This window comes from Rattus norvegicus, chromosome 4 (genome assembly GCF_021556685.1).
Source record: "Rattus norvegicus strain SHRSP/BbbUtx chromosome 4, alternate assembly SHRSP_T2T, whole genome shotgun sequence".
In the NCBI taxonomy this organism is placed as follows: domain Eukaryota; kingdom Metazoa; phylum Chordata; class Mammalia; order Rodentia; family Muridae; genus Rattus; species Rattus norvegicus.
In genome coordinates this window covers 72034118-72050185 of record NC_141537.1, presented here as the reverse complement: position 1 = coordinate 72050185, position 16068 = coordinate 72034118, and the positions used below count along the sequence as shown (strand labels likewise).

General features: G+C 39.6%; 1 protein-coding gene and 1 long non-coding RNA gene across 4 annotated transcripts in view; both read right to left on the bottom strand.

Annotated features, from left to right (window-relative positions):
• Window positions 1–16068, bottom strand: part of LOC120102261 (uncharacterized) — a 257361-nt gene that overhangs the window by 215159 nt on the left and 26134 nt on the right. The gene's annotated exons all lie outside the window — the stretch shown is intronic.
• Window positions 11047–12012, bottom strand: Tas2r135 (taste receptor, type 2, member 135). Its single transcript, NM_001025062.1, is given in 1 exon segment — window positions 11047–12012. A coding segment is annotated over 1 exon segment (966 nt).

Sequence of the window (16068 nt, the reverse complement as noted above, 5' to 3'; positions counted from 1 at the left end):
TAATGGCTGTCCTGGGGTAATTTCCACTTTAGAATTCTCTCAGTAATAAACACTAGTAGAAGTTGACTTATGGTCTCTTTAGTTCTTTGTTGTTTTTGCATTCCTGTTACTAGCTCATGCATACAGGAAGAAAACAGCATGGAATGTTTCTTGAATGTTAGCACCCTGCTTGCACATACCCATTGCTCTCAGTAGATGGGTGTATATCTAGATCACCATATCTAGATGGTTGATAAGTTCTTTTTTAATTATGTCAACTGGAATTTTTTTCTTTAAAGGGTTTCCTTTATCTCATGCTTACCTTGAACTTACTATAAAGCCCAGCATAATCTTGAACTTCTGGACCTCTTGCCTCTACCTTCTGAGTGTGGAGTTATAGACACATAACATCATGCCATTCACATAATGCTAAGGATTGAGCACAGGGCTTTGCACACACAAGCACTTTATCAGCAGAACTATCACCCCAGTTCCTATAAATTCTTCTTAAAAAGTGAAAGAAGTATAATGATATTATTATCTCTGTCAATAAATGGCTGTAGACATTGTAAGAGCTAGGTGTTATATGAGGGAACCAGCAAAAAATCACTCACATTTCTGAGTATATATAAGATAATGTCAGTTGATAATCCAGCCTCTGATGGTCATTCTCAGTGATATAGAAAGAAAAATGTTTGTGTGAATAAAATTAGTCTCGTTTCCTGTAATATATATGCATGTATTCAACTAATATGTATTGAGTACCTACCAGGCACAAAACTGTGTACTTGTGGAGCTTGCAGTATAGCGAGGGAATAAACAGTAGACAATACAAAGAAGTACAATGGATTGTGATAATTGTAGGAAAAATATCAGGCTAGGCAGTATGGAAGACTGCAGTTTAGAAAAGGGAGACAGTGCACATGCATGTAAGGTCTCTATCTACAGGAGAACATTTCAAGCACCAAAAACAAGGATCTGAGAAACATACCTGATGTATTCAAGGAACATCAAGGAAGCCAAACAGGCAAAAGAAGTGTGAAGAGGATTTGGGTTGGATGTGCTCAAGACAATGTATGCATGCATGAAACGGCCAAAGAACAAATTAAAAATATCCTTCTACAAAGTCTGAGAAGATGACTGGCTACAAGAAGATGATTTCAGAGTTAAGCATTTCCTTTTGCCCTCAGACTTAAGCTGTACTCTTGAGGTGGAAAGCAAACAGAGTTATGAAAGACCTACGACAGGATTCAATTTGTATTTTTAATGGACCCTACTGACTATTGTGTTGAAAACAAACAAAAGGCATAAGAACAGTAAGAGCTGCAGAACCAGTTAGGAGGCAATTGTAACAATACAGCCATGTACTAACAGTGGCTCGCACCAGACCATAACTGTGAAGGTAGTGAGTTAGAACAGAATTACAGATACTCTTGGAAGTAGACAACTGAAACTCTATCCCTAATGTTTTCAAACCTTGGTGACACAATCTTATTTCAGTAAATGGTAGGAGCAACTTGGCTTCTTATGGGACCACAACCTAGAAGTGTGTCAACTACAAATGGTTTAGCTCTAGCTGCTGAGTGATTGGATGTTGACTGTAAAAGATTTTGACCAAAGCAGCTGAAAGATGAAGAACCATATACTGACACAAAGCTAATGAAATTGCAACACAAAGGATTACTCACGTGTTAGGGATTAGATTCAGAGGCTAGCAAGGATGTTGATTTTGATGTGGGTTTGAAATAGACAGTCATATGGATATGTAAAGAAGAGATATTCGTGTGTGGATCAAGACATTCCTCATGAAGACTGAACCACTAGGCTCCATTGCTCAGATGCAAAGCATGAGATGGAGACACCTGAAGAGCTGATACTTGGAAGAGTTACTTTCAAATGAAAGCCACTGAAAAGGATGAGGAAGATGCTGAACAATATACAAGGTGATCACATAGTCAATAAACATTCTCTTTGATCCTGTGTGGTGTAGACTGAACCACAAAGCTTGTCTCACCCAAAACTATGGAAAGGGTACTATTATCATCCTGCATCAGAGAGACATTACCCCAGATCCTCACAAAACAGTGTATGGGAAAATCTCCTAGACGAGTCCTTTAGGTAAAGCACCTCTCACAACTCAACAGAAAAGTCCAACAGTGAACTGATGGAGATGATGTGTACATCAACTTTGTGTAGAGCACTGGAAAAGGAAGAGGATGCTCAAAGGATAACCTACCCTGACACCATTCAGTTTTGACTGACACAATAGGTTCACTCCATCTCCTTATAGCTTCCCCCATAACTCTGGCTGGCTGAAATTTTTAGAGAAACAACGTTTTAATGAAATCAACTATGGACAACTTCTACTCTGATGTTGGATATAAGATCAAAACTAGTATAAACCATTCTCAGAGTTTATCTCTCAGAGGCCTAAGACTTTAATTATCCTCTTTTATAAGCCATGTCAACTGTGCTTGCCCATGTACAATAGATACAGCTTCAGAAGTCCCAAGAGATCACTCAGTGGTCCAGCGAATGTGGTACATATTCCTCATAACCCTCTTTTCACATGATGATCATGGCCAATTATTCCCACCAAAAGGCATCTTTTTCCTTACTTCCTGGCCTTCTGGGATAAGAAACATAAAATAACTAGGTGGAAGCCATAGACTGTTTAAGACTCTTTTTGTGTCACTTCTGGTAATGTTCTTGGGAAGCAAGACCTTTATGCCCACATACTCTAAATCTACATGGATGGGAAGCACAGATTCTTTGTGTGGATCTCTTGGAAATAATGGTCAGCAAAATCACTCCCAGAAGCTTCCTGATCCTGTGTGTTCTATAATGAGGATAGTGTGTAAAAATTAAGGGCTATTACTTTGGGGTAAATTCTCCTATTTTAAGGGAAGCAGCCTACTCTAAAGTCAGCTTAAAGCCAGTACATCTGCTGCATGTGCAAGTCACTCTTGTGTTCTTGGGATAGACAGGTAGCAAGGTTGCGACTCTGACTGTACTAGAGAACATGACAAAGAGAAAGCAATTAGTGTAGGGCTGCCAAAGTCAAATGCAGGATCTAGATAAAGGGCCAAAAAGCTTCTATGTCTGTCATGCTGACAAAAAGTTCTCTTTTCACACTTGATTATAAGTCTGAGACTTCTGGAACACAAAACAGGAGTCTACATAGTGAATGGCTGAGTGTTGGTGTCATGCTAATGCTCTGAAAAACTCAGGACACCAAACTGGGGATAGCAGGATCCAGAAAACTGAGATGAATATACACGAGTTTATCCCAATAAAACTAGCACTATAAACCCTACCTTCTGCCAGGACTTCCTAAGCACCAGAGTCAGCTCTTTCTAGAAGACAGACCACTCTTTCTACAGATCCTACAATGGACTCCTTACAAAGCCCTGGCAAGCCTGCTAACAACCAGGCCCCACCTCCTTTCATTGCTGATTCCAGTCACAGCAGGTCTGAGAGGGCGAGGTATGAACTATATGAAGAGGCGTGCTCCACACCAAACTCCCAAGAAGGATTGCTGAATCAAAGGGTGTAATTTCATATTGCCAAATAAGCCTCTGTACATACTGTACCAATTTATATCCTCATCAGCAATGTACATGGGCAGTGTTTCCTTGACAACTTAGCAAAAGAAAACCTGGTTGAACGTTTAGGAAGTTTGACAAACAGATAATTTTTAAGTGGTATGACTACAATCTTTTTAAATTTACATTTCCCCAATTATAAATTATATTTAAATATTTCTTTTGTTTCTTTCTGTGAGTTTCATATTCAATCTTTGCTCTCTTTTCTAAATTTTTGTTTATTTTGCTTTTACTTCTATGACCTGTCTATATATTGAAGATTAAAGTGTTTTGTTTTGTTTTTTACTGATGGGAGAGATGCTCCCAACTTGATGTTCTGTAATTTTTATACATTTTGCCATGCAAATATTTTTCAATAATTTACTTTTATGTACATTGGTGTTCTGCCTGCCTGTATGTCTGTGTGAGATTGTCAGATTCCCTGGAACTGGAATTACAGACAGTTGTGAGCTGCCATGTGGGTGCTGGGAATTAAATTGGGTCCTTTGGAAGAACATCCATGCTCTTAACTGCTGAATGATCTCTGCAGCCCTGTTATGTAGATTTTATTTAACTCTAAGAAACCAATCATTTCTTCTGTGAGTTTAAGAGACTTTCCACACCCCTGGCTTTTCAAAGATGTTTACTGTCCCATTTTCATCTGTCAAACAGGTGTCATTTCTAGAGTTAAAAATCACTGGTACATTTGAAGTTCATCCTGTTTATGATTTGAGATAATGAAGGTAAACACTTTTTTTCAGATAGCTATCTTGTTTTCTAAACATCAGTGACAGAATGTTCCTCTAATTTGAAATTGTAAATTAAGCCACACTGAACTTATACTAAACTATTATTTGTATCCAGGTTTGCTTTCCTGGGCTGTGTTTTCTGTTTATTTTTATGGATATTTTTAAAGAGTGAAGCTATACAATGTTTTAAGATAGGAGAGAGTCTGTCTAGTTTCACTGCCTTCCTCTAGGTTTCATTCAACTTCCATGGTAATCTTTGACTTTGTCCATATGTTTGTGCCCACATGACTTTGTCCATATATATTTAGGCAATTATATAAATATAATTGCACAATTTTTTCTGGACTGGAGAGATGACTCAGCAATTAAAAACACCTGGTTTTAGTCCTCCACACCTACCTGGTAATTCACAATCATCTTTAACTCCACTTCCAGGATATCTGATGACCTTCTAACCTCTTAAGCCACTGGACAGGCATATGGTGGACATATCTATACACACAGGCAAAACACTCACATGCATAAAATAGATAAACAAATAAATAAATATGGTTTTTAATTTTTCCTTCACATTTCTATTGCCTATAACCTAATTTCTTTCTCCAACTTAGAAATTTTCTAAAATGAAAAAAAGCAGTGGCAGTTATGGTCCTTCTTAAAGTTTTTTGAACTTCGTAAGACTGTCTCTAGACTTAGTAAATATGCTGTGAGTTTTCAGATAATATAAATATGTCATATTACTAAATATATTGTGTTTATCAAAAATTAGTATTAAAACTTTTTCAAGGATTCTAGGACATCTGGCAATGGCCTCACAAATTTTCTTAGGTTTTATTCATATAGCAAGCTGTAGTGATGACTGTCTTGAAATATTTTCATTATGATTGACATTTCTGATCTTCGTCTTAAGGAAGCAAAGTTTCTCTAGTTGAGGTAATTAAAGAATATATGCAGGCTGTATAACAACATCAGTGCAATGAGGTATGTATACAAACATTTCCTTAAATTATTCATTTCTTTGTTTATTTATTGGTTTATTGATTTGTTATTTTCAAGCAGTATCTCACTGTAGCCCAGGCTGACCTGGAACTCACTATATAGCCCAGGCTGTCCTTTAGCTAATAGCAAGCTACTGCCTCAGCCTCCTGTGGACTACAAACCACATTAGGCCCCTTACAATTTAGAGATCGTATTGTATAGGATAAAATATAGGGAGCAAATTAAATCATTAGTAAAAAATAAACTGAGCTTTAAAATTTTAGGCATTTATATTAAGTATGACATACTTTGAAATTACACTAAAATGACTTCATTTTTGTCCTTTCAGGTTGGAACATTAATTTGCTGATGCACTATTAAATAGTCCCTTTCCCCACGGCTCACAATGCTTTCTTGCCTATCATGGTTTTTCACGTATGTACTGTCTGGTAGTGATGGCCATTCAACACCAAAAAAATCAAACTCAAGCCTTGTGCATAGCAGCCAAGTACTCTAGCTGATCCACATTCCCAGACAGCACTGTTTTAAGTGTGAGAGTACTCAATAATTCCATTTTTACTATTGACTAACCCTAACATTAATACGACTAGGTTGCAACTTCCACTTTGTTATGATATTTAAAAATCAAGCATGTAAGGGTTGGAGAGATGGTTCAGTGGTTTAAAGCATTTGTTGCTCTTGAAAAGGATCTGGATTTGATTTCTAGCACCCACATGATAGCTCACAACATCTCTTAACTCCAGTTCCAGGAAATTTGATGCCTTTTTCTGACCTTTGCATGCATTCAGACAAGACATACATATAGAATAAATAAATAAATAAATAAATAAATAAATAAATAAATAAATAATCAAGCATATAAAATATCTAAATTAATATTCTAGCCTCATGTCTTACACAAACTATATATTCAATAAGTGAGCATTATTAACGTCACCAATGTAATATATGCAAAAATTGGTCTGTGACTAAAAGTTGATCATTATAACAATTGTCATTAGACATTCTTAAATGCAACAAACTTTGCTTCTTGTGAATTGTCCTATGTGTTCAAGCTCTAAAGGAACTTGTTCCTGTGGGGAGGTCATTTGGATTATGGGCATCTCTTAGCTAATGATGTGAAAACCAAAAGGAACAAAGAAAGGTTTTTTTTAGGGCACTTTGCAGAGGAAGTCTGGGGCAGTAACAAAGGCAAGAATTGGCTTCTCATGTAGATGTGATACACCCGATGGTGCACAGTTGCTTAGCAACACACTAATGTATAATAAAGAAGGATGGAAAGACATCAGAAAATGGTACTTCACTCTCACCTCTACATTTATTATTCCTCTATGGTACATACCTCAAATATAAAACTAAACAAAGTTTTAGAAAGCAAGCCAGTGACTTAATGAAAGGCTTATAGTTTAAACCTAGGCATTGAGTCACAGACAGCCCACATATAAATGTACAGGCAAATGTATGTGTGTCATACCTAGTTTTCAGGTGCAGTAGTCCATCTGTTTAAGACAGCAAGTGCTTATAAGCACTGCAGAGGACACGTGCAAGAGCATGAATCACCCATTCCTTCAAGACGTTAATATCTCATAGGGAGGACACAGCAAACAAATAACAGGAGCACGAGGTCGAATTCAGGTCACAACAGGGGAATACCAACTTAGGTATCCTCAAAAGTGGGAAAGATTAAAAGTTTGGGCAGCATCCAAAAAGGCTTCAATTGGAGAAGCATGTGAGACAACCTTTAAAAGTCAAAGAAAAGTGCAAAAATGTTGAGTAGGATTCTGACAGGCACATGTGATAGGAAACACTTCCCAGGGTGAAAGAGGAAACTTTAGGTTCACTCATTGCAATGACAATCCAAATTCATTGAAACGGCATTCTCCTAGAAGCTGTTACCAGACGGTAGAGGTACTTGAATGTCAAGTTCAGAGGTCTATGTTTTGTCTGGTAGGTACTAAGATATGGTTAGGTATTCTTGAAATAGATTAAAGCTGTACCTTCCAGAGATTAGTTTGGCAAGGGGAGTCAGCTTAGTCCGGCTAGTGTTGTGATAATAAAATGCCTGAGACTGGGGTGTTTCCTTTTATAAGTGATAATTTATTGGTTGTATTGAAGAACATTTCAATTGATACATAATTATCAACACAGATATCAGAAACAATCTAATAAGCCATCATTTCTTTGCAAATAATGTTTCTAACAACTTTCCAGTTTCTAATATAGAAACAACTCAGTACCTGAAAGTAAAGATAAGAGGTTATCTTCAGCTCCATAGCAGGTCTCCCTGGCTGAGCTACATGAGACCCTACCTCAAAAAAGTATATAGGAGTCTGGAGAGATGGCCGAAGGGTGAAGAGCCCTTTTTGCTCTTGAAGAGGACCCAGATTTGATTCCCAGAACCTACATGGCAACTCACAATTGTTTGACCTGCATACACTGCACACACATGGTACACACATACATAAAGGCAAAACCTCAAACACATAAACAAACATAAATAAATCTTTTGAAAGTATGTGTAAAGAAAATTTTAAGATTATGTAACTTATTAATATATTAAATACTGATAAGCTATTTCTTAAGTCCACCAACTAGCAATTTAATTATATATATATTTATATGTATATAATATATAATATATATATTGCTATGGAGCTAGTAGAAAAATAACAAATGAGTGTGTGTGTGTGGTGTGTTTACATGTGTGTGAGTTCACAGAAGCCGGAGGGGTGTGTCGGGTGTCCTGCTCTATCACTCTCTACCTTACTCCCTTGAAACAATGTCTTTCTCTGAACCTGGGCTTAGGGTAGCAGCCATCAAGCCACAGCAAGCCCTTGTCTTGTCCCCCTATAGTGTACTGGGGCTACTGGCATAGAAGTGGCCACACCCAATTTTTTATGTGGGTGCTGGGGATTTGAACTCAGATCTTCATGCCTTGAAGCAAGTACTCTTACCTAGTGAACTATCTCCCCAACTGCTCCTTTTTCCTTTGTTTAAATTTTCATTTTTAAGACATCATTTTCCATTTCAGGAAATGGTTTAACTATCTTGGGCTCATTCTCCATTACTCCATGGGCTGCCTTGTGCAGCTTGGTGTCACAGGAGCACATATAAGCATTCTTTCTTCTTTAATAGTTTTACCTTTTTTTTTCTTTTGAAATCTTCGCAGCTGAGTGTCTTTCTTAGGGTTACTATTGCTGGTGTAAAATACCAGGACCAAAAGCAACTAGAGGAGGAAAGAGCTTATTTTACTTATGCTTCCCTATCTCTGCTTAGCAATGAAGGAAGTCAGGACAGGAATTCAAGCATAGGAACCAGAGGCAGGAGCTGATGGAGAAAGAGTGCTGCTTACTGCCTTGCTCCTCATGGCTTACTCAGCCTGCTTTCTTATTGAACCCAGGACAACGAACCCAGGGATGGAACCATTCACAGTAGGTTGGGCCCTCTCGGTAATTAAAAACAATGCCCTATGGGCCTGCCTGTAACCAGGTATTATGGATGTATTTTCCCATCTGAGTTTCCCTCCTCTCAAAGGACTCTTGTTTGTATCAAATCAACATAAAACTAGACAGGGCAATGAACAATGCAATTACTTTATTCCTGCCACCTCATCTTCTACCTCCAATTCTACCCTTGTCCCCAATCCCAAATTCGTGATCTTTTCTTTAGTTATTGGTGTTACACACACACACACACACACTCACACACACACACACACACACACGTGCATCAATGTGTGTGTTCTATATATTTATGTATATGGGTATAGCTATATGTAAAGTATATGTAATGTATGTGTATGTGTATATGCTTCAGCTTGTGTATGTTTTGCTCATATGTACACGTGTCCAGGGCTGATGCCTTGGGATTGCACAACCTTTATGGAGTTCAGCCTTGGAGACAACTGCCTCTCCCTCTCTCGGTACTCATTAACCACTTGTAGCGCTTCATCTAGGGATGGAACAATGTGGAATGTCCCCTGTCCACATCGGCATGTCAACAATGCTGTCCTTATGCTGGTTCTGTTCAGATAGCAAATGGGGAATGAAAACTCAGAAGCCTGACTTTGCCCCACTAAAGTGGTAGCATAATAAAGGCACCAGGACAATGGAAAGGGCCAGCAGGGAGACAAGAAAGGGGCACAGAAGAGAGGAAGAAGAAATCTAGGTTTGCTAAGTATGAAGTGCTTGTGAAATGTCAGGCAATAATGTTCAGCAAGAAAATACAGGTTTAGAATTTGGTAATTCCCTGCCTGGGGGCCATATATAAAGCTGTGTGAGTGGTGACAGCAGAAGGAGAGGGATTGGATTGGATTTCAGGAGATAAAGAGCCTAGACAATAAAAAGCTAGCCACATTTACAATCTTTTTTTAACCCTTTACAAAGATTACTTAGAACATTTGTTCTGAAAAAAGAAAAGTCAACTTTCTTAAGAAACCACTTGCTATCAAGAGAGTCATATACCAAAACCTATAAGAGGGTGAGGGCTGAGATAACATGAACTATATCCTACAGAAACACACTTCAACGTGAGTAACTGAGGCACGCCATGAAAGACTACAGAGAGCGCTCAGCAAGGGGCTGATCGGCAGATGTTCTGTCATGGGAAGTTATGAAAAGGAATGGTTTTGTTTTTCAGAAAGGAAACATTAGGAGAGTATTTGGTGAAGAAGGAGAGAGTAATAAGGGAGGACTGGCTGGAACTTTGTGTGTTGTCTTAGTTGAAGAGCTGGGATGGAGAAATGTGGCTGGGTGCACAAATGTCAGTCTGGAAACTCCAAAAGCAGGGATTAATCTCCTAATGCAGAGGGAGGAGCAGTCACAAGCAGAAAGTAATGCTGTCTAAGATATGTTCATGGGACCTGAAGTTGAGAGATGTCAGTTGGAACTGCTCAAGGGATAACTGAGTGTACCAAAGACTTGAAAGGAATTAAGAGACGCAGAGATGCAGTGTGCAGTTCCTCATCAAACCAAGAGTCTTTCTGTTCTTAAACATACGCCCCAGAACAGCACGGGTGATCTCGCACATATCAAAGACTTTAGTGCATCCCTGGATCAACACAAGAGAAGGGAAGTATGACCTGTAACCTTGACATTTCCAGAAAAAGACTGACAAACCAGGCCATTCTAGGGAATTTCAACAATAAACAGATCCAAGACCCTGGGCTTTCTGACGAGTCTCAGAAGGTCACTTGAGAACATAAACATTCAGGATGGCACATACTGGTGCCCCCAAATACAAACTGCATCAGAATTCAAATCAGGGAGTGCCTTAGCTTTGTCTCTGATGACAGAAAGACCATGGCAAATGGCTAAAGTTCTGAGAAGTAGTGAAAAGGAAAGGGTGGTCCACAGGATGCATCCAGAGGCAAAAGGAAGTTCTAAGCATCTTCTCCAGTTTCACTCAACACAGGAAATATTATATGGTGTGTTGGAGTCTCTTCACCCAGTTCCCAGCCAATAATTTTAGCATCCAAGAGATATCACAGGGAATGTCATAGCTTTCAGGTCCTTTGATGACATCAAGTCCCACCGATAACATGGTGACACTAGCTCATTTTCAGGATCTTGGAGCCCACCTTGAATCCTATGCGCTAATGGTATTCATACGTCATGGAATAAAGTGGGAATAGATATCGAATGTAACAAAAGAAGAAGCTGTGTCCTTTGCTCCTGTGCCTTCCGTTCCACTGTCCAAGGGTTAACATCGACTGCCATTCAGGTTACCCCTCAGCTTCAGCAGCAGCCCCTCTTCATCACCACTCTCAAAACGGGGTTACTGAGGAGTATAACAATGGGGTGTATCACTGTGCACAGATGAATCACCACCTGCCACATCCAGTACCTGAATTCCTGATACGGCGTGCTGCTGGCAGAACTGAGTACCAGTGTCAGAAAACAGGAGATAAAAAGGATGATGAAGGAGAGCAGAGGAAGAAGGGCTTTGAAGTGGGCCTGTGCCCAAACATCCCGAAGTTCTGAGAGGGCCAAGAGAGTCTTCTTCATGTGTCTTACCAAAGATACGAGGAGCAAACTCATAAAGATACTAAAGATAACAGTAGGAACTGTCCACATGATTATTTTTATAGAAATGAAGTAGAATTTCTCAAGCGAGTGTCTTAAGCTATTTCCAGTGGCATTCCAAGGTTGATGGCCCCTCCTTGCATAGTTTTGATATATCATATGATTGCCTATGAAACACAGGATACTAGTTAAGCTCGACATCCCCACAGCACTAAGCAACATCCATGGTACCCACCCAGGCAACCTGTACTTTAGCCAGACAAAGACAGGATGGGTTAAGGTTGCAATTTTCACACAATAGAAGAAACCTAGCAAAGAGCAGAACCAGATGGTCGCAGCAGTCAAGAAGTCCCACATTAAATTTAGGAGCTGTATTACAGGGTTGTATGGGAAGCTTGATGGATTCAGGAAAACATAAATATTCTTACCTATCACCACACACTGAAGACAGAAGCGAGAGGCTGCTAGACTGATCAGTAACTTATTATGAGCTGACAATGTCCTCCGGAGCAACCATTTCATGCCCAATGCTATAATGATAAATCCATTGCCTACCACTGCCACCAGACACGAAAAGACTAAAATGACAAATAAAGTGATGACTGTCTTATCAGTAATCTGACATCCCAGAACTGTATGAGCTGTGCTCGTTTCTCCTGTGGACATGATGGGTCCCATGGAGGGTGGTTTGTTGCTCTAAGAAGTCTCGCCAATGTGTTTGTTTCTCCACAAGCTCTAAGGAGAGAAGTAAAGCCAGAGGTGAGGATGCAGGTTCTCCGAGAAGGATAAAAAGGTTTCTTCTCCTCAGAATAGATGCAAATACTGCCGAGGCTAAGTTTCCAAAGTCTCCCCCTGTCTGCCTGTGAATTTGCCTACTCTGTTTTCTATTCCCTACCCATTGTCAACATCAGTGTGAATAATGTATCAGGCCCTTGCATATGGTGTCTCTTACATAGGCAGTTACGCTTCTCTAATCTGATACTTAAGACCACACACCTGGGGATGCTTGGTAATGAAATCCACAGGGCATGCACCCTACTGAATATTGGAGCTCATGTCCATGATAGGGGTGAGAGGTGATTGGTAGGTTCTAGATAGTATGCTAGATGCCCACAAACTAGTTAACTCTTACAGCAACCCTATGGAAGAGGTACAGTAAGAACATCCCTTGGACAGAGAGACAGAAACAGATCGAAGCCTCTCCTGAGAGAGTTTGGCTAATCAGCTGAGGACTCAGCATCACAGAATAGAGCAGAAGAGGCAACTGCACAGAATGAAGAAGGGAATATTTGGTTAGCAGTGAGTTTCACAATGAAATCTCACCAAAATAGTTGAAAACCAATGGAATAGGCAGTGAGAGTCCTGGCCAGGAGCCAGGCTTCAACCCAAGCCCCACTCCTTACTATGAGCATTTGAGCATGGCAGAGAACACCTCCATTTCCTTATGCCCACCTCTATAACGTGGAAAGTATTTGTTCTAATGCATTGACTTTCCTTGAAGCCTGGATTTGGCAGCATTAAGAAATCAGATGAATTTCATAGATAAAAGAAAACTCATTTCTTTTACATAAAAAAAAGAGTTTTCTTTTATCTCAAGTTACAGATTAAGACCCATATCTAAATCACAGTTAAGTCATGGCAAAAGAGCAAGAGCTACACCAATGCCAAGACCTGGCTCTCTCACAATAGTTCGCAATATAATTTACTTCTATCTGATTCAAAGTTAGCAACTGTGGATTCCAACTAGATCCCTCTTTCTTTAAAATCATGGGCCTTGCTAAATGGCACCATGGATCAAAGTACTTGCCAACAACCCTGAAGACCTGAGTTCCTTCCCTGGAAACCACACAGAAGTGGAAGGAAAGAACCAACTTCACAAAGTTGCCCTCGGGCCTCTACACAAACACCTTGTTGGGAGCACAGGAGCACACACACACATAGAAATGAAGAATGGAAAAAATACTAAAAAGCAATTATTACGACTTGGGAAATGACTCAGTAAGTGCTTGCCACACAAGTATGAGGGTCTGAGTTTATCTCCCCAGCAACCACGGAAAAATCTAAGCATAACTGAGAATCTGTAACCTCATTGCTGACCACCAGCCTGGGGGTGGGAGTGGGGGAGGTTGCATCCTAGTTTCTTTGGCTGAGTTTTTACCGTTTTCTACTCAAACCTAGAGAAATGAGGGAAACTGGGTCTTTGAACTCTGGAGTTTGGACAGCCAAAGACCTTGAAGTATGGAAAATTTCTATTGCTTCTCCCTACCTCTTAGACCATTGATGCCTCATAAGATTAAAGATGTATAATTAACCTCAATTGATTTAACAAGTATTTGTAAGCCTCTCCTATTAGATAATAATGCTATGAAAAGTGTCGGGCTATAACAGGGAATTAGTTGCTGTTGAAGTGCTTTCACACAGAAATCATAAACCACAAACATTTACTGTGCATGTATTATGTGTAAATTGAATTCATTAAAAAAGATGAGTAGTCATTTTTATTTAAATATATAATTGTTTTATAGTATGTTTTTAATATTTACTCTATTTTGTATGTAGGAGTGTTTTGCATAAATGTTTATATGGATACCATGTGCATGTCTGCTGCCCATAAAAGTCAGAAGAAGTCATCAGATCCCTTGGCCGTGAAGTTTCAGATGTTTGGGAACTACTGTGTGGGTGCTGGGAACCAAACCTGGGTCCTCTGCAAGAGCAGTGTGTGCTCTTACCACATCTCTTCTGCCTCAGAATTTATGGTGATTTCCATCACTGCTTATGTTTGTGGCATTTTGCTTTCTCCTACTTAGATGTACCTTTCAGGCTGACACAAAACTGATCATTTCAAATTTTTTTATAGTTTTTATAAGGGTAAATATGAAAATAGTTGAATAGGAATCTAGAACGCTCGACTCAATACTCCACATCAAAAAGAGAAAGAAGTGCCCTGCGCACTGTCTTTTAAATGCTATGTACTGTCCAGTTCATCCCAAGAACTCTTACACAGCTTCAGAGGAGTTGGTGACAGAATTTAGTAAGGAAAGGCACTTGCTGACAAGACTAACAACCTGAGTCCCATTCCCCAAGACCCATATGGTGGAAGAAAAAGCCTGTTTCTGAAAGCTGTCTTCTGAAAGCCTGTGTCATGTGTCCTCTCTCCCAACACACATAATTCAGCAATGTTGGGAGGAATAAAGGGCAGTGTTGTGTGTCATAAGAGTAAAGCAATAGTACAGGAAGTAAAAACACACTTATCTATACCAGAAAGATGGATTTGTGGTTGAGGGGAGCTTAGTGCTTGCTACTCTTTCAGGGAATCTGAGTTTGGTTCCTAGCACCGACGTCAGCAGCTTCACACATCCCATAACTGTAGCCTTCTAGCCTTTGTGGCATACACGCGCGCGCGCACACACACACACACACACACACACACACACACACACACAGTAAATTTAAAAGAAATGCACTTATACTAGGCTTGAGTTCCATCAGGGATTCACTTAAGGTGTCTTTAGTTAAAAAGTTGGGCTATAAAACAACCCCAGATTCTTCTCTGCTATATTAGTGTACAGGTAGATGTTTGCAACCAGAAGGAAGGCAATCACCAGAAAAAAGCCCAACTATGCTGGCACCACATATTCTAGCCCTGTAAGAAAGAGTCACACGGTCTATGATATTCTGATACAGAGCCTAAACCAAGGAAGACACAGACAGCCAAATGCATATTTATTGAATATATTCATGCCCAGCTTTATCATTGTGTTATGTGCATAGTAAAATACTCACACAAAAAGGTGATAAGTTAAAAGTTAATGGACATTAAAATTGCCACATTTTCCTTTTCACTCCCAGTAGATCACTTTTCACAAGCTGCAGTCTGGAGAAGGCAAACCGGATCAGCAGCAACATCCAGGAAGTACCCCTGGGCGAGCAAAATCAGGAGGACTAAGATGATCCAAATTAACAGTCACCGTGTAGTTTAGCTCTTGCCAATAATCAATGAGCTCAGAAGACCGAAGCAGGAAGATTGTGACCAGCTTGAGCTTTCTAAGAAGTCATCTCAAAAAAACCAAGGTACTGGAATACAGCTCCATCTTAAAGTCCTCATCTATAGTCTGTCCTACCCATTTGTGGATATCCAGCACAACCACAAATTAAACAAAATCTAAGAATTTCCTTTGTTTTCCATCTCTCTTCATCGGCCAAAACCTGAAGATCTTTTCACGTCAGATAATGTAACTGCAATGGACTTGAAGTTGTGGACAGGACAAGCTCTTCCTGCCCTCAGTCACCTAGATCAATCTGAAACGGGCCTTGTGATGGGATCAGTTTTAGTCAGGGTACACATTATGAGGGTGGTGAAGATTGGTAAAAGAAAGAAAAGTGGGGAAGGAAGTGAAAGTTAGAAGACGGGTACTTAAAAAGGTTAGAACTTAGCTGAGGGGGACACCTGGGGTCACAAAGTGGGTGGCCTGCAGGAATCCTTGACACAAAACCAACTGATAATGATCACGTATCTTCTTACATAGAGGACAGACACGAATGAAGCTTGAAGAAAATTATTTGGCTTGCCTTCATAGAATCACCAGTGCCTCCGAGGAACTGAGGACTTTGGTTAAGAAAACCCTGGGTGATTTGGAACTCAGACAAGGAACTAACAGAAATGAAGGGGACAATAGGAACACAAAAAGTTAGAAGAAGACTATGTGGACTATGACAGAAATGTAAAAGAAGGAA